The sequence below is a fragment of the Sorex araneus genome, chromosome 1 (genome assembly GCF_027595985.1).
Source record: "Sorex araneus isolate mSorAra2 chromosome 1, mSorAra2.pri, whole genome shotgun sequence".
Taxonomy (NCBI): Eukaryota; Metazoa; Chordata; class Mammalia; order Eulipotyphla; family Soricidae; genus Sorex; species Sorex araneus.
In genome coordinates this window covers 213144917-213161841 of record NC_073302.1, presented here as the reverse complement: position 1 = coordinate 213161841, position 16925 = coordinate 213144917, and the positions used below count along the sequence as shown (strand labels likewise).

Sequence of the window (16925 nt, the reverse complement as noted above, 5' to 3'; positions counted from 1 at the left end):
AGCAACCCTCTCATTTCTAAAGGAAATGGTGGCAAAGAGCCACCTGGACTAAAACCATGATGAAATCCTGATGGGTAGTTCCCATGAAACCCCTGCCATGGCAGTGAACAGTTCCTGGCTCTCCTTTCTGGGAAAATGCCTTAGTTCCATTGTTCTCCAGTTCCTGGCTCTGTTTTCTGGAGGCCCTCCATTCTCCATTATTCTACATGGACCACATCTAACATAAGTATTAAGATACTGTCCTTAGAGGAAGCAATGTATGCATAATACAACTTTTGCGGAACCAATGTGGGCATAAATGGTAGTATGTAGTCACAGGATTCTTAGCATAGACTTTTAGCCTCTTTGGTCGCAATGTCTTTAGGAAACACTGATCCCAGTTCCCTCAGACAATTATATATGCCAGTAACCAAAGCCAAAGGCAGGTCTTTCTATATATCATACACAAACAATTCATTTCTTTATTTTTTCACATTGATATTTCTCTCTGCCCCTCTGTATCTATCTCTTTCTCTATATGTGTCCTCAATGTAAATACTAGAAAATTGCAACTCAGCAAAAATAGCATTATTAACAAGAGTGTCTATTTAAGTTATCAAATAATATATTATTCTATTTATAATTTCTTTTCTTTTTGATTTTGTTTTATTACAGAATTTCTGATGCTTCTTTAGGAGGAGAATATATGACACAAAAATTGCTTCAAAAATTCTTGTCATGCAATTATTGTAGTTATCATATATTTAAATAAATATCAATTAAATATATATTTTCACATGAGAGAGCTTATGTGATAAAATAACTATTTGTGTTTTAATATTAAATCTTTTCTTTTAGTTACTACTGTAGAATGGCAAATTATCCTGACATACAGAGATCCAAAGAGATATAAAACAAATGAATTTCAACCCTTATAGAAATTGAGCAAAGTCAGATAAGTCCTGCAAAAAAGTTTGTCTCTACTATCCAGTGTCTGAGTCTTCTTTTGGAAGTACTGTAGGGCTGGGGGGGTCAGAGGAGTGACTCAATGGCTCAGAGACGACACACCGGGAGATTCTAAGGTCCTATGACACGACTGCTGATGTTAGTTATCCTCCAGAAGCTCAGTTAGTTTATCAACCAGAAAAAAACATACAAGACATCCTACTGTGGCTACTTTGTAGGGTGACTTGGGCTTCCTCACAATATGTTGTTTTCCTAATGTGAGGATTCCAAGAGCACCAATAGGAAGTACATGACCCAGTATGATCTAACACATTTAAATTATATAGAGTCTCTGCTGCCCTACGTATTAACTGATTTAACATAGGTGTCTTCCCAGTCTGAAAAAATGGAAGTCCATAGATCCTACCATTCCTTTGAAAGAGATATGACAGAATGAGTGACATAGATGAACGTAGAAACTGTAATAACCCAAGGTCAGCAATCTTTGAATAAGCATTTTATTCAAATTAGTCAATGTTCAAACCAATTAATCAGTTCTTATTTTGTATATGCTCCATTGGCCTTCTCTAAAGAATGAATTCAAAGTTACTTCCATATTGTTGTTTCAGGTATCCCGACATAGACGGAATCACTCACAACATGTTTTGAAAGATGTCATTCCTCCACTGGAAACGGTGGTAAGTGATTACTTAGCTCCACACTCAACTTGAAAGTAAACTGGCCCAAACCTAGACAAAATGCAACAGGATGTATTATTACTATGGTGTGTTTCTGTGTGTCCGGAATGCTGACATGGACCAGCAGGCTCATTCAGCTCAGAAGATGTCAAAACTTGAATCCAGAGTTTAAGTCAGAATCAGGTTCACATATGAAGACTTCACCAAGGCTAGCCAAGAGCAAGAGCTTTCTCTTTATTTCTTGCGACACTGATTTCCCCAGCAGGGAAGTTTGGGGCAAGTTAACTACTTTTTTTGTTGTTGCTGTTGACTGATTAATTGAATCGCCTCCCAATTTCCGGTTTATCCCTGTTTTCTCATCATATTAGTGCTCACTACTTTTTACTGTTTGTTTCTGGACCACACCAGGCAGTGCTCAGGGTTTATTCCTGGCTTTGTGCTCAGGGATCACTCCCGGTGGGCCTGTGGAGGACTATATGCGGTGCTTGCGTTGGCCTGTGAAAGCATGTACTCTATTTGCTATGCTATTGCTCCATCCTTCACACTCAATTTTTGACCTTTATAGTCTCTCTTTTTCATCAAAGTTAGAGTCATACTAAGTAAGTTAGAGTCATAAGTGGTTTTCAGTCCTTGTTAAAGTGTAGCATTGTAGCACTGTCATCCCGTTGCTCATCAGTTTGCTTGAGTGGGCACCAGTAACGTCTCTGTTATGAGACTTGTTGTTACTGTTTTTGGCATATCTAATATGCCTCAGGGAGCTTGTCAGGCTCTGCCATGCGGGCGGGATACTCTCGGTAGCTTGCCAGGCTCTCCAAGAGGGACAGAGGAAAGAGAAATAATGTCATTCCATGACTCCAGTTTCTCTTTGGTACTGTCTCTCCAACACAGAAACTGAAAACTCTAGTTCAGCAAGGCTTATATTCCCAACCATTGCTTTAGCCGCACCTCTCCATTTCTCTCTAGACTCACTTTCTCCAGCCATTTGATGGATGCTTTTCATTCCATGCAGGGCCATTCCACTTGCTATTTCCTCTGCCTGGTACAAAATAACTCTTTTAACTAAAGACTGCCTGGAGCTGGGAAGAGCGGATAGAGAATTTTTAGGGGAAGACAATGTTCTGTAACCTACTGTGTTGAAAATGGTGCAGTTATGGCTATAATGTAAATTACCAAATTATGCATTTTAAGGTTGTGTGATTTTTATACTACTAGTCAAGCTTAATAAAAGTTTTCAAAAGCAAAATAATTCATGTGAAGCTAAGAAATTTGGAAGACTCATCCCTTCATTTGCTTTGCATTTATGCTCAAATATTTCCATGATATCTTTCCCTTCTCCTTTAAAAACAAATAAACCATTTCCTTTCACCCATTTCTGACTCTAAACTTTTCCATAGAATTTACCCACATGTGGTATACTATACTTAAATATATGTATATATATATATATATTTACTATCTCAATCAAATGTTCTGTGAGAACAGAGATATTGCCTTGCATGTGAAAAACTATTCTGTTTATTAAAACTGATTGAGCAAATGAAAGTCAGTAAATAGGTATTAAATGAATTTCTAAAATAAGTCAAAGGCTTTTTTTCTTCTAAGATTCCAACTTTTGTAAGTGACTCATAAAATAAAATTTACATATCTATACGTAAATATTTTTGCACTTTAATTATGTATCTTAAAAGTTAAATTAATTTTTATAATATCAATTACTATCATATAAAATGATACATCTCAAATTAAACCTTTATCTTTCTCTCAAACTTAGTCCCTATTTTTTTGAGCCTGTTAGTAACAATCATGAGACTAGACTTAGAAGATATACTCATTTTTACGATCTTTTATTTAAATCACTGTTTGCAAATCAAATTTGGAGATAGCACCCATGTATTTTCCATGTGAGCAGGTATACATGGGTGCAAATACACCATTGCCAAAACTTTTAACTTTTCTTACCTCACATAATACCTGGACTCTCCCAAATCTATAGTGCCCTTCCATCTAATCCTGTGTAGCAAATCCATACCCGCCTCTCTAATTCCCCCACTTATCATTTTATTCTTACATCGAGACTTTTGATAATTTTTCTATTTTTCTACTATATCAAATCTACATCTCTCTCTCATGGTCCATGATTTATCCAACTTATTATCTACTTCCAAATAAATAGCCCACATCAGGAATATTTCTAATGGGTTATTACGTTGAGTTATTATATAACTATAACTATTATCTTCTGTAATAGCTATAGTTTCTTTATTCCATGATTCACTTTTATGTCATTTATTCAATTTTGTTCCTATTTTGGGAGTCACACCTAGTAATGGTGCTACTCCTTGCAGTTGTGCTTGGGAGAACGTGCTGTGCATGACTGAACCCAAGCTCCCACAGCCAAGCATGCATTCAGCCCCTGGAGCTATCCTCCCTCCCCCGTGTTGTTCACGAGTATTTCATGTATAATAAAGTTATTCCATGGCTAGATGGTAGATAATTTGAAACTAGGAGCCATATCTTGCATTATTTTACTTTTTATATCATCATTTCCCTTACATTGCTTTTGGCATGAATGTTTACTCAGGAAAATTGCAGGCTTGTCAAATACTTAATAATTAAATATTGAAATTTTATTAAATAGTATTTTGATATATAATATTAAGTGTGTATCTGATATTGATACTGAAAGCTGGCTATTGGATCTAATTATATGTAACATGATTAATTATGTTTATTATTAAAATGTTGCATTATTTATGAACTTTATATCATTTATAAAATTCATTTATTAATAACATTAATCAGAATATATAATCTGATTTTTAATATTAATCATATATCAATAACTCAGGAAGCATTTTTTTCTGGACAGTGTTTATTTCTCTGATTCCTCAATTTTTTTTTCCCTCACCCCAGAGCCCTGACTACTCACAGCTCTCTTTGATTACTCAAATTTTAGTCAGGTGGCTCTCTCTTTGTTTAATAACTTTACCTAACCTATATTTTAGCCCCTTAGATTATGATGGATTTTTCACATTTTTATATTTATTGCTCTACTAGTAATCTATTTGATGGGAATTTTATGCATCAATTACTTTATTTTGAGATTTAATATGGCTTGCAGCACATAGTGGCTCCATGCAGAGATCAATAATTGTTTTCCTGTTAATTTGTGTTACAGAAAAACTGAGCATATAGAGAATTATTTAAAGGTTACATATTTTGCTTAGAATACCTGCAAATATTTACTTTGTAATGTCTGAAAAAATGTGACCAAACAGACCTAAGTTGTTATGTCAATGTGTAAGTGTAACATATAGTTATATATATAATTCTCTACATATGAATATATATTTATGTATAGTTAATAATTCGCAATAATATGTAAACAATGCCTTAACATGTCTCAAATTTTACATTAAAATATGCACTGTGGCACTGTCATCTTATCTATTTGCTCGAGTGGGCATCAATAACATCTCCATTGTGAGACTATGAGACTTGTTACTATTTTTGGCATATCGAACACACCATGGGTAGCTTGCCAGGCTCTGCCGTGTGGGCGAGATACTCTTGGTAGTTTTCCAGGTTCCCTGAGAGGGACGGAGGAATTGAACCCAGGTCGTCTGCGTGCAAGGCAAATGTTCTACCTGCTGTCCTATCGCGCTGGTCCACATTAAAGTATATATAAATAAAAACGTGATGATTATTTAAGCTAATAAATAATAAGGGATTCAATATATACTTAGCCAAATATTAAAGAAGCCATTAGAATACCCATTATTAGTTTTTCCTTAACAGGAAGGTTATGTTTTGATTCACTGACTTATGTCTGAATATATTGACTGTTAGGACTCAAATGTTAATGTCAATATAATTCAATATGAACACTGCAAATTATAGTATAGCCGGAGACTGTATTTCATAATAGAAGATATCACATACTTACCTTGCAGGGGAGGTAAACTGATAATAAAGGTATTTTTCCCAGAGCAAGTCTACTCCATTTCACTCTGGATGTACCGACCCCAGCAAATTCCACAAATGTGGGAAACTTAACTGTGTAATTTATGGTACTGGGGGACTTCATACATATTCTCCACTGGGGGAAAAATAAAGAACAGATATCTTCACTTGAGGAACAGCTAGGGAAAAACCCATTAGTTTCACCTCCTTTTCAGTAAAATCTTTTGTATTCCAAAAGTAGAATCTGTCCAGATTGATACTCCAGTGGAGGCTGTCACTCTTTGGTAGCCATGCTTACCTCTAAGCGTTTCCATTAATGAAGACTAGTGGGGTCAATGGTATTTAACAGAGATTATTAGAAGTAATATATTCCCATTTTTGATCTGGATACAAAATCTCTGGTGAAACCACCCAGTTCAAAAATGTGAATATATTACTGCTAACACTCTTAAAATAAAAAAAATTGTCATATTTTATTCAGGCTCACGTAGCCACCTTAATGTCACATGATATACAAATACATATGATTGTGATGTGAGAACGCTAAATCATTTTCTGGGAATCTATGTTTACTTAACAAACGTTCTCACTTAAAAAGTAAGCATTTTAAACATGAACTATCAGGGACTGGAGAGATTGTACAGCTGATAAGGTACTTGTCTTATACACAGCCGAATAGGGTTCATTCCTGGGCATCCCATATGATCGCCTGAGCTCACCGGGAGTGGTTCCTGAGTGCAGAGCCAGGAGTAACTCCTGAGCACCATTAGTGTGTCCTCAAAACTAAAAATAAATAAATAAAATTTTAAAAACTGACATGAAGCATCAAATATACTAATCTGTATTTATTACTTCCTGGTCTTGTATGTTTCATAACATAATAATTCTTAGAGATCTAATAATCCCCAGGGCACTTTCCCCTATCTATACCTCTAAAAATGCACAAGAAAAGCAGTGCTGATTGTAACATGTTAAATCTTACCATCTTTAAAGACTATAAGACACAGACATGTCCACGGATAGCCCTGCATGAGTCAAAAGCCTTGTGGCAGGTTTTAAAGAATCATCTGCTACCTCCTGAGCTCTGTGGCTTTGGAGGACAAAACTCAGGAAGTTGCCATGGCTTAGGGGCAAAGCAGGCTTTTGCAGATAAACCTTAAGTCACAGATTCTACCTTTTGGAGCCAGATATCATTTTGTGGATTAATTAATACATGGGAGGGCTTTGAGGATAAAAGACATTGTGTGCATAAGATGTTTTCTTATTTTAAAACAAAGAAGAAGCTTTGGGAAATAATTCTATTGACCAGTCTGTGCTTTTTTAATTACAAAATATCTATATATAATATCTATAGAAAAACTCATGTCTTTCAAAATTCTACCACTGCTAGATAACATTAGGGTTTCTTAAATAGCATCGTTTCAGAATTTCAAACTGGTAGGGCATTATATGATTATATGATTTAATACCTCTAACATAAACTATTTTCATGTATTTCAATGCGATATAAACCCTTACTCTTTAAAATAGGATTGTTTATTAATTCCAGTACAAGTTAAAAACATCAATTTACTAGGTGTTGTGCAATGATATGCAACATAGTTACTATTTTTTTCAGAAGAGTTTATAGTCTGTCATGAAGAGAAACATTCAATGAATTTTAAAAAATGTCATCACTTGAGTGTAAACAATGAAACACTGTAACAGCAAAACACCACAATTTTTAAGGAGGGAAGTCAAACTTGTACTATAAGACAAAAATACTTTTTTAAAGAGATATTTAAATTAATGTTAGCAGTTTTCCAAGCAAATTAGAAAAATAAAAATGAATGCAACCTGAAGGAATAGCAAGTACAAAGATTTGGAGGTGAGAATGAAATGTTACATTTGAAAAATTACAAGAATGCCATATTAGCTATATCAGAAAATGAGTCAGAAAGTAGCAGAAATTATGAAGAGACGGGGTATTGCTTGGATCCTTTACTGTTGAAGAAACAATAAAGAGTTCAGGGCCATTAAAATATACAAACAGGTTAGAATATTATCTAGAAAAAACAATATCTAAAGTAAATTTAATAACAGAGAAAGAATAGAACACATATAAGCACAACAAGAAAAGCCTATTAATAACAAGCAATTCTTTATTTCCTACTGCCTGAACTAAAAATTAAGATACAATAACATAATTGATTATTCTAACTTATCCAGACAGTAATACACTAGGAAAACCATTCTAATTTAAATCCATTGTCAAATAATGAAAAAATAGCATATTTAAATTGAGAGAAAAACTGAGAAGGTGAGAAAGGTGAGGTATAGGATTTGGCAAAGAGGACTGAAGAATATTCTTCACCCACAAAGTGGTGCCTCTTCATCAGGAATGGAATAAAAAGTTGAAAAATAATGCTACAGGCTGGTTTACAGGCAGACTGAAAAGAGTCAAGGACTTCCAAAATATATTAGATCAAAATTCAGGCAAGCTAGAGAAGATGGTAGAAAATAGTACACTTGCCTTTCTTGTGACTGACCACAGGTTCAATCCCAGGAACCCCATATGGTGCCCTGAACTGACCAGGAGTGATTCCTGAGTGCAGATCCAAGGGTGATCCCTGAACATCACCAATTGTAGCCCAAAAATGTAGCACTGTAGCACTGTCATCCCATTGTTCAGTGATTTGCTCAAGCAGACACCAGTAACATCTCCATTGTGAGACTTGTTGCTGTGTTTGACATGTAAAATATGCCATGGGTAGCTTGCCAGGCTCTGCCATGGGGGTGGGATACTCTCAGTAGCTAGCTGGGCTCTCCGAGAGGGACGGAGGAATCGAACCCGGGTCAGCTGCGTGAAAGGCAAACACCCTACCCACTGTGCTATCGCTCCAGTCCAGGCCAAATATATATACAAAAAATACAAAATATACAGAGGAGCATTACATACTGGCTGAGGAATAGAGGATTAAGAGATTTTAAATTTTACCAGCAGTAACACACCAAAGGATGTGGCAACAGTTTAAAAATAACTGCTAAGAGATCTGAGGAGATGCACTGATGGCAAAAACAACAATAATGGGAGTCTTTAATACCCCACTTGCATGGAGAGAGAAAATAATCAGGAAATTTCCTGCAAAAGAAATACAGAGATGCAGAAAGTAAATAAAAATAAATTCATTATCACATTATCACTTATTGATTTTAAATTCAGATCAAAAGTAACAATAGATCTCACACCAGTGATAATAATATATATCAAAAAGTTGGGAACAATCAGTTTTGGCAGGAATATTGTAAAAAACAAAAATACCCTCATTTGTTATTGGTGGGTTTTCTAGTTCAGCCTTCCCGAATAACAGTACAGAAACTTCTTAAAAATAAAAGTGATGCTTTTTCATGATTCAGTAATTCTGCTACTTGGTATCTAACCCCACATACTAAATACTGAATTGATAAAATATGTATGTATATCTCTGTCATTTCAGTGTTTAACACATTAGCCAAAATATAGAAACAAACCAAATATCCAATATTAGATGAACAGTTAAAGAAATCATTGTGGATTGCTACGCAGGTCTAAGGAAAAAAATAAAATCTTAGTTTGCTGCCGTTTGAATGGAGATGGAATGTATCATGTTAAGCAAAAGTCAAAGGGAGGACAAACATTAGATGATCTCAGTCATCTGTACATATAGAAAAATAAGGCGATAAATACTACTGAATGATGAGAGAGCCTTGGTCTCAAATTATAAACAGAAACCAGAGGGTAGGAGGAAATAAAAAGGTGGACTAGAAGTAACATAAGGACATTCATGGAGTGTCTTCAGCACTTTGGTGCTGATGAGGTATGTTAACTTTGTAGATTAAAACCATGATTGTATAACTATTAAAAATGCATTACCTAGGCTATAACTATAAAAAAAATCATTTTCATTGAGCTGTTATTGGATTTTTAAAAATCAAGGGGCTTAGCTAGCAGTGAGATACAAACCAGTGCTATGTATTTTCCATGATACTATGTATTTTTCACATAGTACAAAAACAACAGCATTTTTAAGATAATAAAGACTGTCATCACATAACCAATATAAAGAGAAAAACGTCAGTCCTTTCTCATACTTTGGCAAAAGTCTTAGATTTAGTTTATTTCCCTTTATAAAAACATATTTTGTTTTTATAATATTTTTGGTAGGGTGGTAAAAATGAAAACCCATTGTTTTCAATTCTATATAATCTGATAACAACATGAAGTCTGCACATAAAATATTGCAGTGTCACTTGTTGTAGTTTCAGGCTGGTCTTTCTCCAACGATTGTTACCATTAATCAAAGCTTGTCTTCTGCTCTCTTCCTTGTCTTTTGCCTCCAACTTAGGTTGATAAACAGGTACTATCTGGGTATCCCACTGCCATTCATTCTTCTCATCTGTATCTCTGCACAGTTGTATATGATGAGTACTTCCTCAGTGTTAACAGACTGGCTGGCATCCAATCTCGACAAATTGCTGATAGTTCTTGCTGATTAAACTTAAAATAGGGCTTCTACAGGACTTTGGAAAATGACTCAGAAGCTGGATTTAGAATCTAAAGTATTCATTAACATTGGCTCACATTTCCTTAGCATTTGTAGTTCAGGTAGTGACACAATTATTAATAAATTCATGCTTATCTATACTTGGCATATTACAATAACTTACATTTATATCTAAAGCTATACATAGCTTTATAAATTATTAGAGACAAGACCATCTGAGTTTTAGATGACAAACATAGCTTACTGTAATACATACATCATTATTTTTCAGAGCATGGGAGTAACATAATTAATTTGAATTATGAATATATACCATGTGTATTCATATATACAAAACACATAACAATTTTCTGCTTGCTCTAATTATATTTGTTAGTTCTATTATATTTTGTTTTCCCTTCACTTTTCCCTTATAAGAATATTTTTCAGAATTGCTCATTCCTAGCACCCAGAAAATAGTGATATATTTGAAACTGTAATGACAAAAGAAAAGAAGTATGTATGACTAGGTTACGAAAATGTTATGAAAATATTACTTTCCACAATAAAAGTCTAAAGAATGTGATTTCAGTGGAAGAAATCTGTTTGGAGATTTTTATTCCAACTCAACAGCTAGCCTGAGTCTCTGAGATGACCAGAAGGCAGGATGTTTTATTTAACTGTCACTAACAAGTAACAAGAACATCTTGAATAATATCTTACAAGAACATAAACATTAATATGATTAGGACTCTCATTAATATTTTCAGTCTCATCATGAAAAAGAAATCTGACATTATTCTCCCTTTCTTTGTATCACACTGTATCACTGTCATCCCATTGTTTCTTAATTTACTCAAGTGGGCACCAGTAACATCTCTATTCCTCCCAGCCCTGAGATTTTAGCATCCTCTTCTTAGTTGTCTTTCCCAACAATTGGAGGCTCTTTCAGGGTCAGGAAAATGAGACCTATTGTTACTGTTTTTGATGTATCAAATACACCACAAGTAGCTTGCCAGGCTCTGCCTGTGTGGGCAGGATACTCTTGGTAGCTTGGTAGCTTGCTGGGCTCTCTGAGAGGTACAATATATATTATATTATATATAATATATTGTGTATATAATACATTGTATATATTATATATTATATTGTGTGTATATAATATGTACAATATTATATATATTGTATAATATATACAATATATACACAATATATTGTATATATTATATACAAAGTATAATATATACAATATATTATATATATTATTCTCTATGATTTGTTGCCTACTGTCTGAACTCCATCAAATATTGTGTGGTCATTATTAAAAATGGGTAGGATATGTCTTATAATGTGTCTGGAAAGTGGCCTGGAGCGTGGCAGTGGTTGGGTAGTGGAGGTTGGCTTCTAGGGCTGGGTCCCTTGGGGTGGGGAGGGTTCTCACCTGCCCCCCTCTGGGCCACCCCCTTTCTATGAGAAGGGAAAATTATGCATTGAAAAATCGTTGAAATGATTAATTGAAAGAAGGAAAAAGAACAAGTAGGTCATAGAGAGAAATAAGCATCATAAGTGGGAAATTGGACTATCATCATCATCATCATCATCATCATCATCATCATCATCATCATCATCCCATTGATCGTCAAATTTCTCTAGCGGTTGCAATAACATCTCCATTCGTCCTATCCCTGAGATTTTAGAAGGCTCTCTGTACTTGACCTTGCCAGTGGTGCCGCATTGGAGGCTCTTGTTCAGGGTCAGGGAATGAGACCCAGCATTGTTACTGTTTAGGCATATGAATACGCCATGGGGAGCTTGTGAGGCTGTCCCATGTGGGCAGGAAACTCTCAGTAGCTTGCCAGTTTCTCCCAGAGGGAGAAATGGGTTATAAGATACCGCTTCTGGAAGCTTGCTTTTAAGTCTCTGGATGTTGCCCTTGATGGAATTACACATGCCTGGATTCCTCTGCCGGTTCCTTCATGAGTGAGGCTCCTCCAAACGTGTGGAGAGGGGTCCTGAGCATGGCTTTGGCTAAATTCCAGAGGTCTTCAGACACCGGGAGCTCTGCTCAGGGTGGGGAGGGAAGCTGGAGTCCATCCCCTCCAGAGGCCCCAGGGAAGACAGCCAGGCGCGGGCAAGAGACTCCCTGCTGGGAAATTGGATATACATGTATTAATGTGTATGTAAACGTGTATAAAATGATTATGCTGGTAGTAACTATGGTAGTTAAGAGTAGTTAGTAGAAGTATTATGAGCAGGCAGGGCACTGGAAGATGATGTAGAAAACAACTATCTTGTCATTCACTTTTTATTACATCCTTTTCTTCTACTTTTTTCAGTCGAGACTGAAAAACCCATAGTGTCAAGTCAAGACAATGGAAAACTGGCTCAGTCTACTTGGTGGCACTTATGTCACAACTGAGTGCTGATATGAGTAAACCAGAGCCTGACTTCAATCTCACCTATACTAGAAATATCCAGCAGTATCTGAAGAATCATTATTTATGTATTAAAGGAAAAAGAAATTAAAGCTATAGATATTAAGTCAGCTTGTGTAAATTTCTTCCTGCAATAATATTAATTTTTCTCCTTCACTCTTTCCTTATACTACAAGAGAAATAGCTATGAATAATACACTAAATCTTATGATCCTAAGTGTCCAAACAAGGGTCCTTTAGTGAATATATTTTTGGGGAAAAAAGAGTATATTTAGCTGATAATATATATTTTATACAATTTTATATAACATATAATGTGTATATTATATTTAATAAGATAGAGAAACTAATTTTTTGGACAGGTAAATTCGGACTTTTAAAAATATTTTTTTATTTTATTATTTTATTTTATTTTTGGGTCACACTTGATGATATACAGGGGTTACTCCTGGCTCTACACTCAAGAATTACCCCTGGCGGCTCAGGGGACCATATGCGATGCTGGGAATCGAACCCGGGTTGGCCGCATGCTAGGCAAACGTCCTACCTGCTGTGCTATCACTCCAGCGCCCTAAATTTTATTTTTATCAGTAGAAAATTTATATAAAGTAGTACATTTTGTCTATGATTACACCACAAAATTTTTCAATTACTCTTTGAAAGAAAGGAATCCTCTTCTGTAATGCTAATTGATACTGTATTACTGAAACATCTGAAAATCTCTTTCTTCCAAACATTTGGGAAACTAGATATGCCCAGATTTAAACACTAAACTTATTATATATGGGTTTTAGCTGTGTATACAAATAGCATTCCTTTGCATGATTTAAGATACTCAAGGGGGAAAAATTAAAGACTAAATACATGGAAAAAGAAGGTTTTCCCAAATCAATCCATGTCCTAAATACAAAAAAGATGAGATTAAGATGCTGATTCTAAGAAATACCCGAGAGAGCTTCCTTACACTCTTTCAGTCTTTTGGTGAACATGGTAAAATGAAATTAATTTTCTGAAAATATATGCTTATAAAATTCTTGCTATAGACATAATAGACATTGTTATCTTCATTTAATTATCTAAATTTATTAATCCAAATATTTATCGCATGCTAAGTGTTGTGCTATGTATTAAGTATATAATAATGAGCAAATTAAAATATTATTTGACTTGAGAGGATTAATATAAATAGAGAATCATTTCGTGAAAATTAATGGCATTAGACAAACAATTTACCCCCAAATATATTTATATTTAACTTTCACTTGTCATAATATAGATAGTTTGTTTTGTTTTTTATAAAGATGAACATAAACATCATCACTCACCACTCTACACACGTAATAGATAGTATTTATTATAGTGGTTATTGGTGCTAGCAACTACTCTGGGTACTAGGACTCCAGGAACACATAATCAAACAAAGAATTTCAATATGGTCCAGTAAGTACTATGACGGTAATAAAGGCAGAATTAAAGAGACATTTAGAGCAGATATATATAAAAGAGACTTCAGAGGAATCATTGAAGGAATCTAATTGACACACTAGACACACTAATTGAATTTTAGGGATGTGGCTTAACGTGAAAGAGCACAAGCGTGAAACCCTAGGTTTAGTTTGGTAGCAAATGTGCCCTCCAGCAGCACTGCTAGATGCTCAGGCTAACCCCTGAGCACTGACAATTTGGCCCTGGCTCCAAACAACTCATGCCAATAATTACATTTCAAATTTCATTTAATATTTATTTTTAAACTAGCTCAAAGTGGGTTTTTTATGTGCAAGATTCCAAATTCAATACCCAGCACTACCTGGTGGATCACTGAGTGTGGCCCTGGGAGCTCGAGGCATTTCAGAGCCCCAGTATGCTGCATCTGCGTCACAGTGTCCAAGCACCAGACTCATCAACCCTGCAACTCCAGGAAAAGCATTGCAAGGATAGATTTTTAGCCCTGATATCCTGAGATTCACTGTCACTGTCATCCCCTTGCTCATCAATTTGCTCGAGTGGGCACCAGTAACGTCTCCATTGTGAGACTTGTTACTGTTTTTGGCATATTGAATATGCCAGGGGTAGCTTGCCAGGCTCTGCCGTGCAGATGAGATACTCTAGGTAGCTTGCCGGACTCTCCAAGAGGGATGGAGGAATCAAATCTGGGTCGGCCACGTGCAAGGCAAACGCCTTGCAGCTGTGGTATTGTTCCAGCCCATCCTGAGATTCATGAATAAATAAATAATAAATAATAACACAGCACATTTTATATATCTAGAAGCTTATAGATGGAGGATTCTGAAAGTGGACTTTTAGAGTCAGAGAGTAAGTTTGAATGATGTCACTGAGATGACATAGTGCTTTGATGTTATGCTTCCTAAATACACTTAGCATACAGTGTAGAAGAGGAAAATTTGACAATTTACTGAAAGTTAAAAGAGAGAACACTTGTTAAGGACCAAGGATAGAGAAAATGATAGTGGGGGGAAGAAATAAGGCGATGAGCAATTAAACCACCTATTCTAGCCCTTGCTGGGAATCACCACATCACAATTTATATCATGTGACTATTTAACTCAGTACTCCACAAAACCTCTGTGATACTATATTGAATTTTAAAATCTCCTTAAGAAACCTGCATCCGTATTAGAATGAAAGCTAATAAAGACAGAAGGAAAGGAAGCAAGCCCACAACATGGAGGAAGATAATGCGATGAGAGACATCACTCTTGGTAGCTCAACCAAAAGCATGAAATGTCATCATTGAAAATGCTTTCTCATTGTTCAACTGAATCACTTACCTTGTTTTATTAAAATATTCCATTGTCCCTCCTATTTTATTCTCTTTCATGATTTCTATGATATCTTCTTATGAGTAGGGCATTTGCCTTGCACGCAATCGACCCTGGCTCTCCCTCTCAGAGAGCCCAGCAAGCTACCGAAAGTATTCACCCGCAAGACAGAACCTGGCAAGCTACCTGTGGCGTATTCAATATGCCAAAAACAGTTACAATAAGTCTCACAATAGAGACATCACTGGTGTCCGCTCGAGCAAATCGATGAACAAAGGGATGACAATGCTACGGTGCTACAGTGTTCCTACTCTGTTGATAACTAAAAAAATATTGGCATTAGGGGTGGGGGTGGGCTGGAGCTCTAGTACGGCAGGCAAGATGCTTGCCTTGCACTGGACAGACACAAATTCTATCTCTAGCACCACATATTGTTCCCCAAGACTCACCAGGGATCACACTTCCAGGACGGCCTCCCCAAACAAAACAAAATTTAAAAGAACTGGGAATGAGGGAGGAGTGGAAAGAAAGAACATTTCAAGAGATAACTGGTAAAGTTAAGAAGACATTGCATTTGTCTTTGTTTCATTGTTTTTCATCAATTTTGTAAACAAGTGACTTAAATACCCAGAAGAAAAGTGAGTAAAGGTGTATCACTATATAACAGATCATTTACATTACTCTTGTAATCTTTCTTCTGGATATTTAATGACTTTTAATGACTAAGATCTTGCAGGCACTTCCCATAAGCTATATATGCATTATTAATGAGTCTCGATGACTGGAAACTTCCATCATTGCAATGACTGTTAGGAAGTACAGGTTCTTTTAAGTTAAATGTACATAGAAGTTTGTCACTGTTTTAATGTATTCATTCTTCTTACAGATGGTTGAAAAAGAAGGTTATCTTCAAAAAGCTAAAATTGCAGATGGAGGAAAGAAACTAAGGTAACAAAAGTTTTTTAATTCACTTAATATAACTATAGTAGCTACCATCTTTCCATCTTAGTATCACTGCTGTTATTTGGAAAGGAAGGTCTTATGTGGTAAAAAAAAAAAACCTAGAATATTTCACCCTTCTATCACTATGCTCAACATTATTATACTCATTTTCTGTAAGGTGAGTTGTCTTTTAAGTTAAAAAATGGATTTATCATCCTTTAGTTACATGGTGTGATAACATTAAAGTATCAGGTATATGATATTCAAATTAACATATGTATATGCCATGTTAAATTCACCACTAACAGTCCAATTCTTCCATCATACAATTACAATTTCCCTCTTTGTCTCAATTTACATATCCTCCCTTACTTTCTCCTCTGTTACACTAAGTCATCTTATAATCTAAAAGTTTATATATATGCGTTTGACTATATATTAAATAAATTATACATATATAAATTAAATAAAACAGTTTTTCTTGCTTCATTTGACTTAGTTTATCCTTTTACAGTTTAATATAGTATCCCATTATATATAAAAACCAATATTATTTTTAACATGATTCTAGAATTTTCCATTACTATATTCATTTCATTGCACTCCATATATAAAATGCTTCACCTAGGGCTGAAATTGTAGAAACAAAAAGTAAAATCTAAGTTATTAGGTTTTGATTTT

At 35.2% G+C, this 16925-nt stretch overlaps 1 protein-coding gene and 1 non-coding gene across 2 annotated transcripts in view; both read left to right on the top strand.

Moving 5' to 3' along the window:
* Window positions 1-16925, top strand: part of ARHGAP15 (Rho GTPase activating protein 15) — a 696849-nt gene that overhangs the window by 54167 nt on the left and 625757 nt on the right. The window contains exons 2-3 of the mRNA XM_004614082.3: window positions 1554-1622; window positions 16189-16250. Of these exons, the coding sequence (XP_004614139.3) occupies window positions 1554-1622; window positions 16189-16250 (131 nt within the window). The remainder of the gene's footprint in view (window positions 1-1553; window positions 1623-16188; window positions 16251-16925) is intronic.
* LOC129401079 (U1 spliceosomal RNA) lies at window positions 5561-5722 on the top strand. Its single transcript, XR_008628095.1, has one exon. It is a non-coding gene; the product is annotated as a U1 spliceosomal RNA (small nuclear RNA).